The 16,872-nt window shown below is 26.9% G+C and overlaps 1 protein-coding gene across 1 annotated transcript in view; it reads left to right on the top strand.

Moving 5' to 3' along the window:
* LOC132921412 (atrial natriuretic peptide receptor 1) overlaps positions 1-16,872 on the top strand; it is a 280,157-nt gene that overhangs the window by 102,485 nt on the left and 160,800 nt on the right. The window contains exons 5-6 of the mRNA XM_060984432.1: positions 1,630-1,774; positions 6,685-6,963. Of these exons, the coding sequence (XP_060840415.1) occupies positions 1,630-1,774; positions 6,685-6,963 (424 nt within the window). The remainder of the gene's footprint in view (positions 1-1,629; positions 1,775-6,684; positions 6,964-16,872) is intronic.

The raw sequence follows: 16,872 nt of genomic DNA on the forward strand, positions 1-16,872 counted from the left end.
ATACGTAGACCATACCAATTAAGCTAATTTGGCTGTATAAACGAAAAAAAAAAATATTTATTTTTATTTTTATAACTATAATGTTCCTGCATTTATTTGTAAATTGCTTGTATGAGTATGACAGTAGTTTTCCGTTGTTATATTATTATTTAAGCCTCGTGCGTCTTTGTCAATTCGCATATGTTTGAAACTATTTTATTATCTTTTTATAATTTACAATAAACTAACATAGAAATATATTGCGTTTTTTTTACGGTTCATATAGTTAAATAGGTACTAAATATACAGTTTATGCAAATTAATTTGTTTGATAAAAATATTCTGGGTGATGTACTTTTTTTCTATTAGCTGAAAAGGTACTTCTAAACATGTTATGAAAATATATCATTCGTAAAATTATTTAAATTGACATTTACGGGATTTTCATTTTTTTTTTTTTATCGAGAGTTCCGTATTGATATTTCACACGTCGTATGTTACAGTGTTCGAAGGACGAGAAAGGCGTTATCGTATTACTTTAAAGCAGCTTGTATTACCACCCTAAAATGAATATCCCACGAGTTTTCCCTAAAGTATATAATGCAATGTCAAAGCTTCTTTTTTTCCATTTAAATTTAATAGTATATGTATGTTTTATGATGGGTATACGAGTATACAGGGACAAATATAGTTCAATATAACTAAGGTCTATGGACTATGACATTGGATTTTTAAAGAACCTTTTTTTTCACATTTAATTTAATGACATTTTATCAACAGTCACTTCAATTTTTAGTATTTATGCTTTAAGTATATGCTACGAGCTGAAATTTAATTTTTGAAAATGAATAATGCTTATTACGGGTTTTAATAATTTTCAAGCATCGATATTTCGATTCCAGTTTCATTTATATAATAATCAAATTTGTAACTGTTTCTCGATGTAAAATACTTAACAAATACTTCGTTAATATCAGATTTTATTTTATTTTATAATTATATTATAAAATAAATGAAGTTATTCTTTGCGCGGTTCTTGATAGAAGAATTTAATATAATTATATTTTCAAGTGAATTTTGTTACAATATTATAAATAATATACACGTTTAAAGTTATTAATTGAATTGCGATAGGTATACAATATTATAATAACACAAATAAAAAATCTATTAAATATTCATTACTATAATATTATTATGGACATTATGGATATTATTTTAGTGTAGCGTAGAGTGAGAGAAAAGTCGTTGCGAAAATTATCTCGTTGAGAGGACGATGTGGGTGTGCGACGGGTTACATCAGCCACTGCATCTGTTCCTCGTCTCTAACACCACGCGTTGATATATATGTATATTATGTATAATATGTATATGTACACAAAATGTATGTTATGTATATAATATTGTATATATATGTATATACAGTATATACGTATAGTAGGTATATTAAGAGTATTCTTAATGGTCTGTAATTGTCGCGAATGTGCGTCTGGCGAAGGCCCGTGCTAAGCTACTTCAAATGGTCTTTTTATCACTCAGCGTAAAAGCCAAGAGAGCATCCGCATACTTTTGTGTAAAATGTTTGTTATTTTTTATTATTTATTTATTTATTTTTTTTTTTTTGTTAATTTTTGTGTGCTCTCTTCGCAGTCTGAACAACGGATCCTTAACACCATGGTACGTGGGCAACGACACAGCGGAGCGGAACGAGCGGGCAAAAAAAGCGTACAGCGCACTGCTTACGGTGACGGCACGTACGCCCAACAACGAGGCGTATCGCAACTTTTCCGTCGAGGTAAGTAAAAAAAGCGACGAGAACAAAAAAAAAAAAATCATTTCAATTTTTATTTTACCGACATTATTTGATGCATGATGGATTTTTGTATTATTTGTATTTTACATTTAAACACAGTTTTATATATTTGTATATTTGGGTTGGTCATAAATAAATCAGTTTACCTTATTGCAACAATTCGCTATGGCTCTGCTAGGTCATGTGCGTTAGGTTAGACGGGCATTTTGTTTTGTAAAATGACTTATGTGACCCGAAATAACGGTCGTATATATCATCCGGAATATCAAAAATATTCATAATCATACGAAAATTATTATGTACAGGGTGATTCATTAGGAATGTTTACTTTTATTTTGATTCTTATTTTTGAAGTTATAGGTAAACTTATAGACCATATTTCCATTAATTTAGATTTGTTATACCGTTTCAAAAGTGCCCTATGGACTATGAAACAAACTTCATAGTTATTCAAATAAAAACTATACGTTAAGTGTTGAAGTATATGAATCAAAAATCGAACAAATAATCGGTTAATTATTAAACTCTATGTACTAAGAATAAGAATAATAGTCCATGGTAATAGCTTTCAAAAATATGGGGGACAATTGATAAAGAATAATTTGAAAATTATACTTATACATTATCTTATAGCATTTTATAATTCGCAAAATTTGTCTAAATATAATAAATACAAGACTAAATATTAAAACTGTTATAAACCTTTGTATATTTACTATATACATATTCATAGTTCAGAAATTATAAGTTTACATTTTGATATACAACGATATTTAAACAAATGATTTATTTCACAATTTACAATAAAACGGATTGTTTTCATTTGAAAATAAAAGGCTTGGATCAGTTCATATTTTTTGGTAAAAGTAAATTCGTGAATAAAAAAATCCAATATCTACAAGCTACAACTACTGATTTTGAAACATTAATATAATTAATATGTAGGTAGGTATTCATTTTACTAAAATATAATCTACATAAATAATTAAAAAATATGTAAATGAATAATATCAGAATTAAATAATTATTCGCATGCGTACCATTCATAAAATATTACAATATGAGTATTATTTTAATTTATAACTGAAGCAAATTTATTAATTTTTCCAAGAGTTAAATATCAATAAATTATTATACCAAGATTTTATATTTTTATATAAAACTATTAATAAACCTACACTTATTAAACGTTAATTTATAATGTATATGACTTATTTACATTTTTTGTTAATTTTTTGGGTTTCATACATTTTTTTTATCATTATATTTCTGAAATATAATCGTTTTTAATTCGTGAAACCTATTGTTTAAAGCAGGTACCTATCAAATATACGCTTGAGTGGTTACCATTACCTACTTGACTTCATCAAAAGTATAGAGTTGTAAATTCATAATATTATAATACAAGCTAGTAAAGAATATGATGAGAAAAAAATATGATATAACGAATATAACGAGTTGAATATGATTTGCATTTCCGGAGGATATGATGAAATAAATATGTCATAATATTGTCTTTAATTAAGCTAAAATATTTTTTAAATCATAATGTGAAAAGGTGAAATGAATAATTTATAATATAAAAATGTTAGGGAGTAATATTATTATATATATATATAAATAAAGACCTTAATATATATTTCGTAACACTAAACAAATTATCATATAATTCAAATTACGAGGCGGTGCAGGTTTATCAACGGTGAGTTCATTCCGAATGAACTAATTCCTGTTCAGTGTTCATACACGCATGCTCTCGAATCCATATATTATTTGCAAACTTAGGTGTTGAATGTGAGAAAAGCTTCAGTTTTATTTATTTTTCTACCCTCATTCATTACAACGTCCTTACTAAGTCCCTATATGCTCATTGCTCACGTATCGGATTAAACGGTTTATTTTTTATTTCATAATATATTTATTAGATAGTTAATCTTTGGATTTTTACCGACTTGGAATTCAGGTTGTCGTTTAGGTGTACATAAACACTGCGAGCTAACACTTGTATAAATTGTCCGTGACAAATTATTGTAAAAATAGGCAAAACCAAAAAATAGATATTCATTTTTACGTACGTTTTGTATTGTGGTATATATGTTTTGTATACCTTCATTATATTTGTTTAGTTTTAACGTATGATTAATGATTATACGTTATTGAATATTTGTATAATACGTATCTATACATAGCACAATTATTTATATGTATAATATGATAACGGGGACAATGAAACATATATATATACCATAACTATAAAACAAATTCCTTTGACAATACCCAGACAATTATATTAGTGGATATTAACAACAAATAATAGTTATAGTTTAAACATCAATGTTAGTACGAAATGGTAGCCATTCTCAAAAACACATTTTAAAGGATGAAAAATAATGTCATCTATAGTAGATACCTTTTAATTGTTGGGTAATTATATAGTACACATCGATGGCTAAGAGGCCAAAAGTTGTATGTCACAAACTCTAAATTTTACAGGAGAGCAGTTTTTAGATTTTAAATTATTCCACATCAAATTACTTCTGTTATAGATTTTTGTTTTTCGATGTTGCAACTGATTTATTTGTGAAATATTCTGTAGATTACATAAATTATTACTTTTTAGTCTTAAATAATTTTCTTAACGTCAAAATAATGTTACTTTTAAACTTAAATGGGACTTGTTATAAATGGCAATTATAATATATTTTTACCATGGACATACAATGTTTTGATGGACATATTAAAAACTGTTAATTTAATAAAAACTCTTATTAATTAATAATATAAATAGTTAAAATGTACTTGGAACTAATTTTTTGATATACTAAATTAAATATATATATATATAATCGTCGTAAAAAGGTTAAAAAATAAAAAAAATATATATATTTAAAAATGTATTCGTTGTGAAAAATAAAAAGTACTTAGTTTTCATTAAATTTTTAGACAAATAAAACCAGTTCTTTAATGTTAGTTTATGCTAACTAAATACATCACATTTTAAATGTAAGAAATATAAATATAGTTTCATACATAATATACTTAAACATAATCATAGTAAAAATGTATTGACAAATTCTAAAAAAAAAAATATTTTTATTTATCAATTCTGTGAAAGTGTAAAAATAACTTATACAAATAAAAAATTTAAAAAGTATAATTTTTTTATTAAAATACAAAACAAAATTTATTGGCAAATAAAAATAAAAAATAAAAAGTATACTTCATCTTTAATTATCAAAAATGTATGTTAAGAAAAAAAAAACAAAACAAGGTACTTAATCTAAGATATCAAACCAAAGTTGAATTAATGTTTAAAATGTATAATATATAATAATTTATAAATAAAACAATTAATAATAATACCTATCATTATTTATTATATTGTATTTTAATTAATTGTATTGATTATAAAGTATTAACCAATTAAAATAAAAAAGGAGAAACTCATAAAACTGGAGACACAACAACAACAAAATTTTACACGAGCATCACACGTTAAATGATAATAATATTAAAATTGTATCGATAATAATAATATTATTACGACGTATCGACGTATCACGTATCATCAGTGTTTAAAACGGCATAAATAGTTCTTTTAAAAAATAATACGTCCGGACATCATGTTCATTTTTTATAAATAGATTAACTAATTTAATATTATCTAAAACATTACACGTCCAAAATTAAATAAATTGTTTTTGACAAAAGTAACAAATCCGGACTTTTTATATTTGTCCGCTTAATATTTAGAAAAGGGTAAAATATTTATTGTATGTCTCATTAATTTAGGACTTGTTATACGTGTGCTCTAAAAAAACCTAACTTGCGCTAAAATCACAAAAATTAAAGTATAAATAAAACATGTTTTAATTACAATATTGACTAATAGTTTTTTACCAAATCAAAAAGACGACCCAGATTAACCCAATAGAATTATAAAACGATTTTGAGAAAAATTGGACATACAACTTTTGGCCTCTTAGCCATCGACATAGTCTCTGGGACTTTTGTCTAACAAGCCATGTTAATTGTAAATACTTTGAGGACCTTACTTGTGGTGATGTAATTTGGTTTATATTTATCCTTTGCACAGTATTTGGGTTTACTTTGTGCTATACAATCTATTCAAAAGAATTCCATTGTACATATTCAACTTATTATTCATTTTTGACATAGGTTATTCAATTTATTTCACTCCATAATAACTACATTGGTCATATTCAAACACAAAAATAACTCTGTGAATAAATGTTTTTTTTTAAAAAAGAGAGAAGAAGAATTATATAACTGGTATAGAGATGTGCTTAAGCAATAGAATAATAATAATTAATAAAAATATCACCTTAACAAATACATATTAATATATTCCCAGCTTGAAAAATTATGTACCTCAGTTAAAGTGTTAATAAGTTTGATTAATAAATACGTCGTGTTAAAATCCTTTGAACACAATAATATATTTATATAATAACTTTAAAAACAAAATCATAACATTATTATTAAATAATATAAAACTTGTCGAAGTCGTACAGGAATAATACATATTCTGGGAAGACGCTCGTCTTTCAATTTATAATACGACGATGACGTAAAGTTTACGTACCGTATATTGAATACATTCTTACCCGTTCTCCGGAGTTGTGTACTTGTATTATAATATAGTATAATATAAACGGCTGAGACGCTATCTATCGACGCGGCATTTACTTCTCTTTAATACAATGTAAATTCGTATTGAAAATTGAAATGATTTGACTTTATGCGTTTACGACGTATCTAATATCAATAATCGATCTATTCGTGTGTTATATTATGACATGTTAAAATAATTCGTTATCATTGGCCTTTCAATAATTATCAAAAATAATGAGAATTTTTTTTTTTTTTAGGTAAAACGCGTGGCCGAAGAAAAATACAACTTCACGTTTGGCAACGAATCCGTGTCCACGTTCGTGACAGCGTTCTACGATGCGGTGTTGCTGTATGGACTGGCGCTTAACGAGACGCTGGCGAGGGGCGGCAATCAGTCCGACGGGACGGCCATCGTCAAAGCCATGTGGAACAGGACTTTTACGGGGATCACCGGTGACGTCAATATCGACGCGAATGGCGACAGGATCGCCGACTATTCACTGCTCGACATGGACCCAACGACACACGAATTCAAGGTATATTCACATATCGATTTATAGCCTGTTATTATTTCGACCATAGTGTGCTATATGGTGCTATATAAGTACTTAAGATTCTCGGCGGGAGTAAATAATCATAGGGACTAGAAAAAATGTTTACTTATTGTGACGTGATGTGTCTAAAGTAAAATATTTCTAATATTATAATCGGAAAAAAACAAAAAAAATAATAGTAATAAGGACAACTGAGATTTTTTACACAAATACAATTTTCGTCAAATTCAATTTTATTTTTCTAAATTAAATCACAAAAAACAAAACTACATTGGTTACTTAAAATGTTCATAACATTTTTATATTATCATTTTCTATATACGATAGAAAATTCAAAATTTGTTGATTTTTTTGAGTTATTTATTGACGTCTGTTTAGTTTTTTTTCAATACATATCGAATAAAAATGATTCAATGGCTATAGAAATTATTGGGAATTTAATATAAAGCTGAAAATCTCAAGAAGTTCATAATTAAATTACACAATGACTTTGGTATCCTGTGTATATCTGATGAACCTTTATGCTCCATTAGACATATTGGGAACTAGGTTCCATTACAGTTGGTTTTAAATTATTTTTAATTAAAATGAAGTAGCTGAACCTTAATACATAGACATAACACCTTAAGCAATTGTATTAATTAATATTATCCTTAAAAATACGGTAGGAAATACTCAAATAAATATTATTTCATACATCGAAGAATGATTAATATATTTTGTGTATGAGTTTTGTACAAGTAATTCGATATTTATGTAAATTTTAATAAATATTATTACAAAATGTGTACGACAAATACCCTTCGGTATTGTATCTGCCACATTATAATATCATTTCCAGCTCTTGTCCTTCTTGTCGTATTTCATTACTCGCTGACGGCGACGATGTCATATTGTCATATCACATCAAAATATCTCAATCCTCGATATTTGTTTACTTGTTTTTCGTCGTAAATAATTGAAATGGGTATATATTTTGTTACTTGTTATAATGAATTGTGTTCTAAAGTTATTATAAAAAAAAAAAAAATTGAATTAGTTGTTGGATACTATTAACACAGTACCGAATATCATAGATCTCGCCTTGTGTATGCAAAGTAGGTTTGATAATATGAAATATGTAGGTTAGGTACGTATTTCCTACTTTGTTTTTGTTTCGTGTGTACTTGTACATCTGTCAATTATCCAATGTGAATTCTATTGTCCGCAATAATGAGTATGTGCTTGAAATAATCATTCATCCGTGTTACAATGTCTCCAATTTAGATTTATCATATTTACTATCGAAGAGTGATTTCCGTATATTATTTATCGTACGTTCATTAGAGTCAAAGCCGTTTTGCGTAGATAATATTAGGAACTGTTAGTTACTAGGTATTAAGTCTCTTTAGGTTTTGAATAATGTGTCGTATAATATCGTATTATAGTAACAACCTATATGTTATTAGGAATAAATTTATTTTTGGAAAAAAAAATATAATAATTAATCAGTCACTCTAAACAGTTTAAAGTTTAGACTATAAATCAATATTATAATGCGTGACGGGTGTGTGTGTGAAAAAAAAAATACAAATTAATATTATCTCGTCACTGTTAAAACATTATGACAATCTACAATACTCGTGTGTTTCGTTTTACGTTTAGTTATAATAAATCACTTGCATTACATCAAAAACACCATCCTTAGAACTTTATCTATCATTTAGAGGTATTTACTGAATAATCTAGCTATCAACATTGTAAACTACCACGTCAAATGTACATGTATACTATTTTATTAAATTGTAAAGAATTACAATACTTACATACGTTTTGAATTGCAAGAAAATTACTTACTAAATACTTTAATAAATTCAAAACTTTAAAATTTAAATTTGGGATGAACTTAAAGTGATAAAATGATAAAATAAAATTTAGATAAATGCGTGTGGTTTAATTGGGTTTTTTATGTGTTGTGTAAAATATGCAGTTGAATTTTTCATTTTTTTTTTTTTTTTTTTTTTTATTCGTAAAACGGATAGGATGACATAATAATTCTAATTTCAAAATTAGGGTGCTAATTTCCTACAACCTTCCTTCAAATGGCATCTAATAATATCACGAATACAAAAATTATATTTCTATATTATACAGACAGTATATTAAACAATATTTCAGTATAGAGTTTAAAAACTAAAGCGACATTTTTAATTTAAAGTTCGTTAAAAAAAAAAAATTAGAAAATTAAATTTAACATAGATTTGTGTTTTTAAGTTAAAACAAACTTTAATTTCAGGCAACTGAAGAAAAATATTATTTTTTTTGTTATTTTTTATTATTGAATTAAATTAATTTAAAATTAAAATTTTAATTTTGTAACTAATAACAAGTTTTGGCACACTTTGAAAATAAATTAAAATGTTTTTAAGCAGTGGTTTTCGTGTTTAATAAAATTCTTTTAATTTTGTATTAGTATAAATATGAAATATGTCTTTAATTTTTACACTAATTTTAAAAACCAAAAGTAATTTTTGAACTTTGAGTTGAGTTATGTATACTCTTAGAAGTGATAGAACCAATAGTGGTTGGAAAATGCGAAAAGATAATTAGAAAACTAAATATTTAATTATTGTCTATATTGTATTTTCAAGAATATTTAAAAGATCTTATATAAAATTATAAACAGGTAATTAAAAATATGTTTGAACATCAATTTATTTACGTTATTTATTTTAATAAAAGTTCTTTGTTTTTACTTAATATTCATTTTAGTGTTTATTATTATAAGCAAAAACATTATTAATATTAAGTTCTTTATTTGATTTTAGATTTACGAATATTTATACATTTGAACAGGAAAAAAATATTCATATCATGTAGTTTTATTTACAACATAAATTATACATCTTCATAAATTATGGATCACATTATTTAATTTTAAATCGATGAAATTCAGTTAAAATACATCAAATTCATAATGAAATATATTATGTAAGTTTTTCAGAAAAATAAGTTATGTATTATATACATTTTTAAAAATAATACAAATTTTAAATTTTAATAATTTAAATAGCAAATATAATACATTATTTATAGTTTGTGTACCTATAATACTTACCATTTTTAATAAAGGGTTTTTCAAGTACTTTAGTAAATAAAATTTATCTTAAGCGTACAGATAGTGGTGTATTGGTGTACTTATAGTACACTTGATTTTAACGATATTAATATAATATAAGATAAAATTAGCACTACTCGTATTATGTTATATTATGGTAAAAATGGTTATTTTTACTAGGAAAAATGTGTACGTGCTGTAATTCATAGTTTCCGGGTAAATTTTATGGTTAGGTACATAGAAAATATAACATTTTACTACCATTATTAATGTTGTTTATTTTTTTTTCGTAAAAAATATTTTAGAGCGTATTCTATTCGTTTTTTTTTTATTAGTAAATTTAGTTTTATGCTAACTATTAAATTTATGCCATGCAATTTGGATGATATAACACACGTAAAAATTGAGAATTTTGTGTTTGAGAAAATAGAAGATATTATCAAGTATGAAGGGCTAAAAATCGACTATAGACATAAAATGTATAGTGAAGTACGGCAGAGAACAAATAAAACTAACCGTGCATACTTTGCAATGAATAAAATATTTAGCTACAAAATGTTACCTTGGAAAACTAAAGAAAAACTACACATATTAAACTAGCTTTATAAGACCAATTGTCGTGAAGGCTTGTGGGATATGGTCAATTACTTAATAGTAATAAAAACAAATTATTATTTTTTGAAAAGAAGGTATACTCGTATTAAAAAAAAAATGTATGAACCAACAAGGGACGCAATCATAGATTATTATAAAAGAAAAAAGACGTAGACCTGGAAAAATCATATAGTAAACCAAATTTCAAAAATATGTTGTATAAAAGATTTGTTCAGGACTGGGCACATGTGGCAAGTTGGAGGAAAAATGAGAAAAAATATGGTTATCAAGAACTTATCCAGAAAACGACTAAGCGGAACGCCTCAATAGTGATGGACGGATAGGGTACAGCCAGACATAAAAGCATAAGATTGGTTGATAAACCCAGAAGATTAAATAACTCCATAGACCGGTAAGGTTGGAGAAGTTTAGTTGAAACTGCTGTGAGCCTCGAAGACGGATTATAATGGAAAAAAAAATAGTTTATGGCTTTTTTTATTATTATATAAAAATTGTCAGAAATATAAGTAGACTTCATAGCTTAGTAACTATGAATTATAATAAGCTGTAAAAATACAAAATTTTTAGTAAAACAATTAGGGTGGTTATTATGTTTCGTTTTAATAGGTATTAATCTATTTAATCAATCACAGATAGTATTAAGTTAAATAATAACAATACTATCTTAATTGTAAAACAATTAGTCAATAACCAAAATACTTTTTAACTAACAAACCAATTTAACTCATTCAATAAAGTGTCACAAAATGCACTATTATCAAATGCTTATGCTAATGAGACAGGAAGCGCCTTACACAATAATTTAATAACTGTCACATAAACTAATAATGTACAGTGCAGATTATATTAATACCTTATAAATTACCACTTTTACCTCACCTTATTCGGAAAAAAAATTAGAAAAACCATGGTTAATAATGTTTAAAAAAAATAAGTTTAATTATACATTTATTAAATTGGATTGTTAACAATTTAAAACAAATAAAAATATTAGAAATACTTTATGAACACGATTTAATCATTATGATATAGACATGCTTGAATGCTTCTATTCCAGAAAGTCACTCATCAAACACAAATAAAATTTAAGTTCTTGATTATAAAATACACTGCGTTGATCGAGCCACACGCAAGTATGTGCTATAGGGGTATAGTTTTAATAGTTAGCATGAAAATCAAATTAAGCACCAAACATAAGTAAAACTTAGGGAGTATACAGAGAATTTTTGCACCTCCAACTTTAAATTACGCACGCTAAAAATAAAATCATTTTCTATTAAAACTTAACAGTTTTGAAGAAAATATTATTATCATCAATAAAAATATTTTTTACTATAATACTGTATATTAAGAAAAATAAATAGTCTCTAGTTATTATTTGAATATACAATGGGATTTACATAACAAATAGTTTGAAAAGTGAACAAGTTTTAAATAAATATAATTTGCATTCATGAAAAATCATGTTACAATAGTTTTGATCGTTTTATTTTGTTAGACTGTAATTATATTACCAATATTAAAATAAAATACATACATATATTTTAAATTATTGTTATTATAAACATAATGTGAAGACTATAGAGGTACGGGGTGTGGAAGACAAAGTCCGCGCGGGTTTGTGAGCTCTTCATTTTTTCTGCACCCACAAAAATATTAGTCTACTTGCGACTATGTCACCAAACATTAATAACCCGTCAACCACCCACTCATGATAATATTTGCATATCGCCGATTATCATAAATCATTTATGAGTGTAAATAATTTAGCTATGATGGCTACCGCCATGGGTCTTAAATCTAAACATCACAACTACTGGAACTGTCATGTTAATAACTCGATATTAAACCACACAAAAACCATACGACAAACCATACGGAATATTTGTACCAAACGATACAACTTATTGTTCTATGGTCATTAATATTAACTCTAAGATAATATTAGTTTTTTCATTCACGAAAATAATCCCGAATATATGCGTAGAAAAACATCTCACACAACTCATCTCATACCACATTCTAAAAAAATTACAACAAATAAATTATTATTCGAAATTATATCTTTAAAATTCATCAAAGAGTTGAATCAAACTGCACGAATGTATTTTTTAATCAAGGAACGTCTTGTTTTAGATTAATAATGAAAAAAAAATTCACCAGAAATCAATTTCAAAATGTAAACAGTACACAGCAATCTAAAAATAAATTTCGTGTGTAGACTGGAAAAAATATGAAATAAGAAAAAACACGTAATGAGAACTGAGAACCATCGACGTTTTTGATAAATTACTGTGTAAGAACGTCGCAATTCATTTTTTTCTTCAAACAGTATGGCAATATTCTGTTTACCAAATTTACGTTTTATGCATTATGATATGAATAATATAGTGCTGTGTCGTATATTTGTTTTCTATACGATGAAAAGCTTCTTCTGTACACATCAAGGAGTTTTGTAATGTCTTGTATAACTAGAATGCGGAATGAATGCAAAATTAGGACTGTTCAGAATCGAAAAGATAGCCAACAAGTAAACGGCTCAGATTTCTTGGCATACTCTGTGGCTTAAACATAATGTCGATTACTGCGTTTTCAATGACAACGGTGGCAGTAGCGGATTTGTATTATACGCAGAGGTAACGCGCAAGACAAAACAAGCAGTGTTTGAAAAAAAAAATATTATTATGAAATATGAAAGGAAAGTCAGAACGGTGTCTGCAGGCGTCTAAATACATATACATATATAATTACTTAGTGCCGCGAAGGGTGAAAAAGTTAAGCCGATATTTCCACAGCAGAGTTCCATTAAATTACATATTTTATATTCTTGCCGAAAGCAATGGCTTTACACAAGAGAAGTGTTTTCAATTTTACGGCGGCCGAAATATATTTCGCGGCGAATGAAAAACACCCCCAAACGCGTATTACCTATGGTTATAATAAGCATATAATCATTATCGTATCGGTCGCCGCGTGTTCACGTAGGTCCATCGTCAGATTAGTGTAACACTAATTTCGGGTGTACCGTTATTTGGAAGGGTGGTGTATGGAGACCAAACGTTGTATTACCTGCGGTATTTCTCGTCGGGTTTTTACGATATTTCTAAAAGGGTTATAAGAATTTTTTTATATGTTAATGTTTTACATCATACTCACAACTCGATTAAAAATTAATATATAATGTACGAAAAATAAAAGAGAATTTTTCAATTTGATTATAGGTTAATTCACTCTATAATAGGTATTATAATGCTAACGACACAAAACCGATTCTACTGAACGGGAATTTTTTATATCGTACATTTGTAAGACAAAACCAACACAAGCGGGTGTAGTGTCCTCTTGACATAATATTATAATAAGTACCAATATACTGAACTCAAAATTAAAGTTGTGGTACATTTATAATTCTTTTAAATTCGTTTTTATTTTTAATTATTAATTTTTTTTTTGTCCCAACTATTTAATCGATGGGTTGGCTGTGTAAATATTGGCCCACATAAAATGTTCACAATACCATTTAAACTACCATGTCTACAAATGATGCACAACCTTGTGTATCAGTGGGGCAATCATTTTCTTATGAGCATTCAAGTATCATTATTATAAATTATGATAATCCTTAATAATAATTATTTATTAAGTTTCCTAAGTTGATAAAATAAAAACAATTTTAATTTATTATTTTTTGTAAACAAATTTTAACTTAAGTAATTAATATTACACCAGAGTCCATAGTTCTCCACTGGCTGTATAATGTATTATTTATTAATTCTTTATTATTATCTTAAAGTAACGGAATACAGTATGCATATAGTCATATAGTCATATCATTATTATAATAATCTTTCTTGTTTATGAGCGTGTGGATTTAATCATAGAAAATGGGAAGAGAGAGTTCAGATCGGAGAGGATATGGATGGAGGTTATATCATTGATATTATAACGTTAAAAATAAATATTTGATTGTATAAAATATTAAATGTATTCTATTAAATATTTGTTTTTTGTTTTTCTCGATTATTATTGAAAATAATTAATAATTTTAAAAGTTTTTACCACCCCTAAAAAGCGATGATGCACATATTAATAATAATAATAATAATAAAAAAACACACCTATCGTAAAATCAATACATTTATCGTTTTGCTCAAAAAATAAGAAAGTGCATTGGATCCTTTACCTTAAAACTTGTTCTAGTTACTACGTCACTATATTAGCGTCATAATATGTTAAATTATTCTCATACGTATACAAAGATATAATCAAACGTGTTGCGCATTCATATTATATCGTCAATGTTGTCACGGTCCATAAGTACCTATAGTTATTCTGCCGTTTTACATCGTATTATTCTTTCGTCGTAACTATATAACATCACATCGTATTTACCCGAAACGGATGATCCGCCGTGTTTGAACAGCCACACGAATATAACAATATTATTTTACCATATAATAACAGCGCTATATTGTAGGAATACGTCGCGGTCGGTGACAAGAACACGCAGAGACAATGCAGTAATATCGTACAGGTACATTATTATTAATACGACGATGCGTATTTTCGACGGAATCGACGAAACATTTGATGTGTCGTACGTTTCCGATCGATGTGCTCGCGACGACAAACAGTGTCAAATTCTAGGAAATAATAATAAATGCCTAACCTATTCTACCGCCACACAATACGCATAGTTGTCTGTCAGCACAACTACGACAACCACTACGACGATGTTGATGATCATCACGATAAATAAACGTGTGTACGACAGAATTTTTTTTTACGATTTATCTCTCATCCGTCGGTATCGGAAACAACGATGAATTGTTTTTAAATCGTGCTAAAAAAAAAAACACAAAAACAAAATTGTTTTACCTCTATAATAATATTATTGCAGCGTTTATCGTCCTAACGACGTATAACCTAATGACGCGATGGATGCGTAGTCAGTACACCAATGCATTATACGATTTCACGATTTTTATTCACGTGGGTATGCCGTAAAAGTACACAATTATAATATGATAAACGCATTTTTAGAGTTAGTTTATTTATAATAAACATATAATTGTACAAACTATCTTGTTATTGTTTATTTTTATTGACAAATTTCATTTATAGTGATAATAATATGAGTTATGTCGATGCTTTAAAATGTTTAAAAACTACTTGCGTGTTTAGTTTTAGTTTTAGTTTTTTTTTTTTTTTTATTATTTATCATTTAATTATTTTATTTTAGTATTATATGACTACGGGCAAGAAAAGTAATAATAATATCGAAATAAAATGAAATTGTAATATTGGTATAAATTCATAAATTAGTTTTAGTATGGGTGTATGAACCGATTTCAGAAAAATATTTTTCATACCATTATAAGTTCGTAGTTCAATATAGAACTAGGAAAATTCGAATGTCTGTGTTGCGGTACAGGGATTAAGCACGAATGTTGAATGATCTATTGTATATTAAATAAACTGACAAAAAAATACATGAAAGATTTTGTTAAAAAACGGGTTTCAGGTATAGATTCAAATAAACAATGAAACAAAACAAAAATATATGTCCCCAGGAAAATGTATGTCTGTTGAACAGACTACGTATTAATAAAGGTATGCTTATACGATGCAGCGCCTACAACGCATGACTCAGTACCATTTATGTCGTATGCATGATATTGCGATTGTAATAATATATTTAAAATTAAAATTAAAAAAATAATAATAACAATAGTTTTATTTTAAAACGCATTTTAATAGGGTTTATGCATTTGTGTTATTGACTTCGAGTACCAAACAAGGGTAACTCGAATATTCCAAACAATCCCCCGAACCATTCGCTTTGTTTTTGGCTCGGGTACCGAACAATTCTCTGGAAGTAACGGCGTAGCGCGTGCCACCTTTTGACACGACTTATCAAAATTGCCAGCCAAAACCAACAAAAATAATAAACATACAACAATGACAATAATAATGATATAATTGTTATTGCCATTAGATTAACAAAGTTCATTTTGTTTTTAGTAGTTAGTGCATTTTATATAAAGTTCGCTATGTTCACATAGAACAATATATATATACATAAAATACTATACCATGATGTACGTTGTTGTACCTATAATATATATTTAATTGACAAACGCGTTTCTCATTAAATGTGACAAAACTAAATTAAAATC

Source organism: Rhopalosiphum padi, chromosome 2 (assembly GCF_020882245.1).
Source record: "Rhopalosiphum padi isolate XX-2018 chromosome 2, ASM2088224v1, whole genome shotgun sequence".
Taxonomy (NCBI): domain Eukaryota; kingdom Metazoa; phylum Arthropoda; class Insecta; order Hemiptera; family Aphididae; genus Rhopalosiphum; species Rhopalosiphum padi.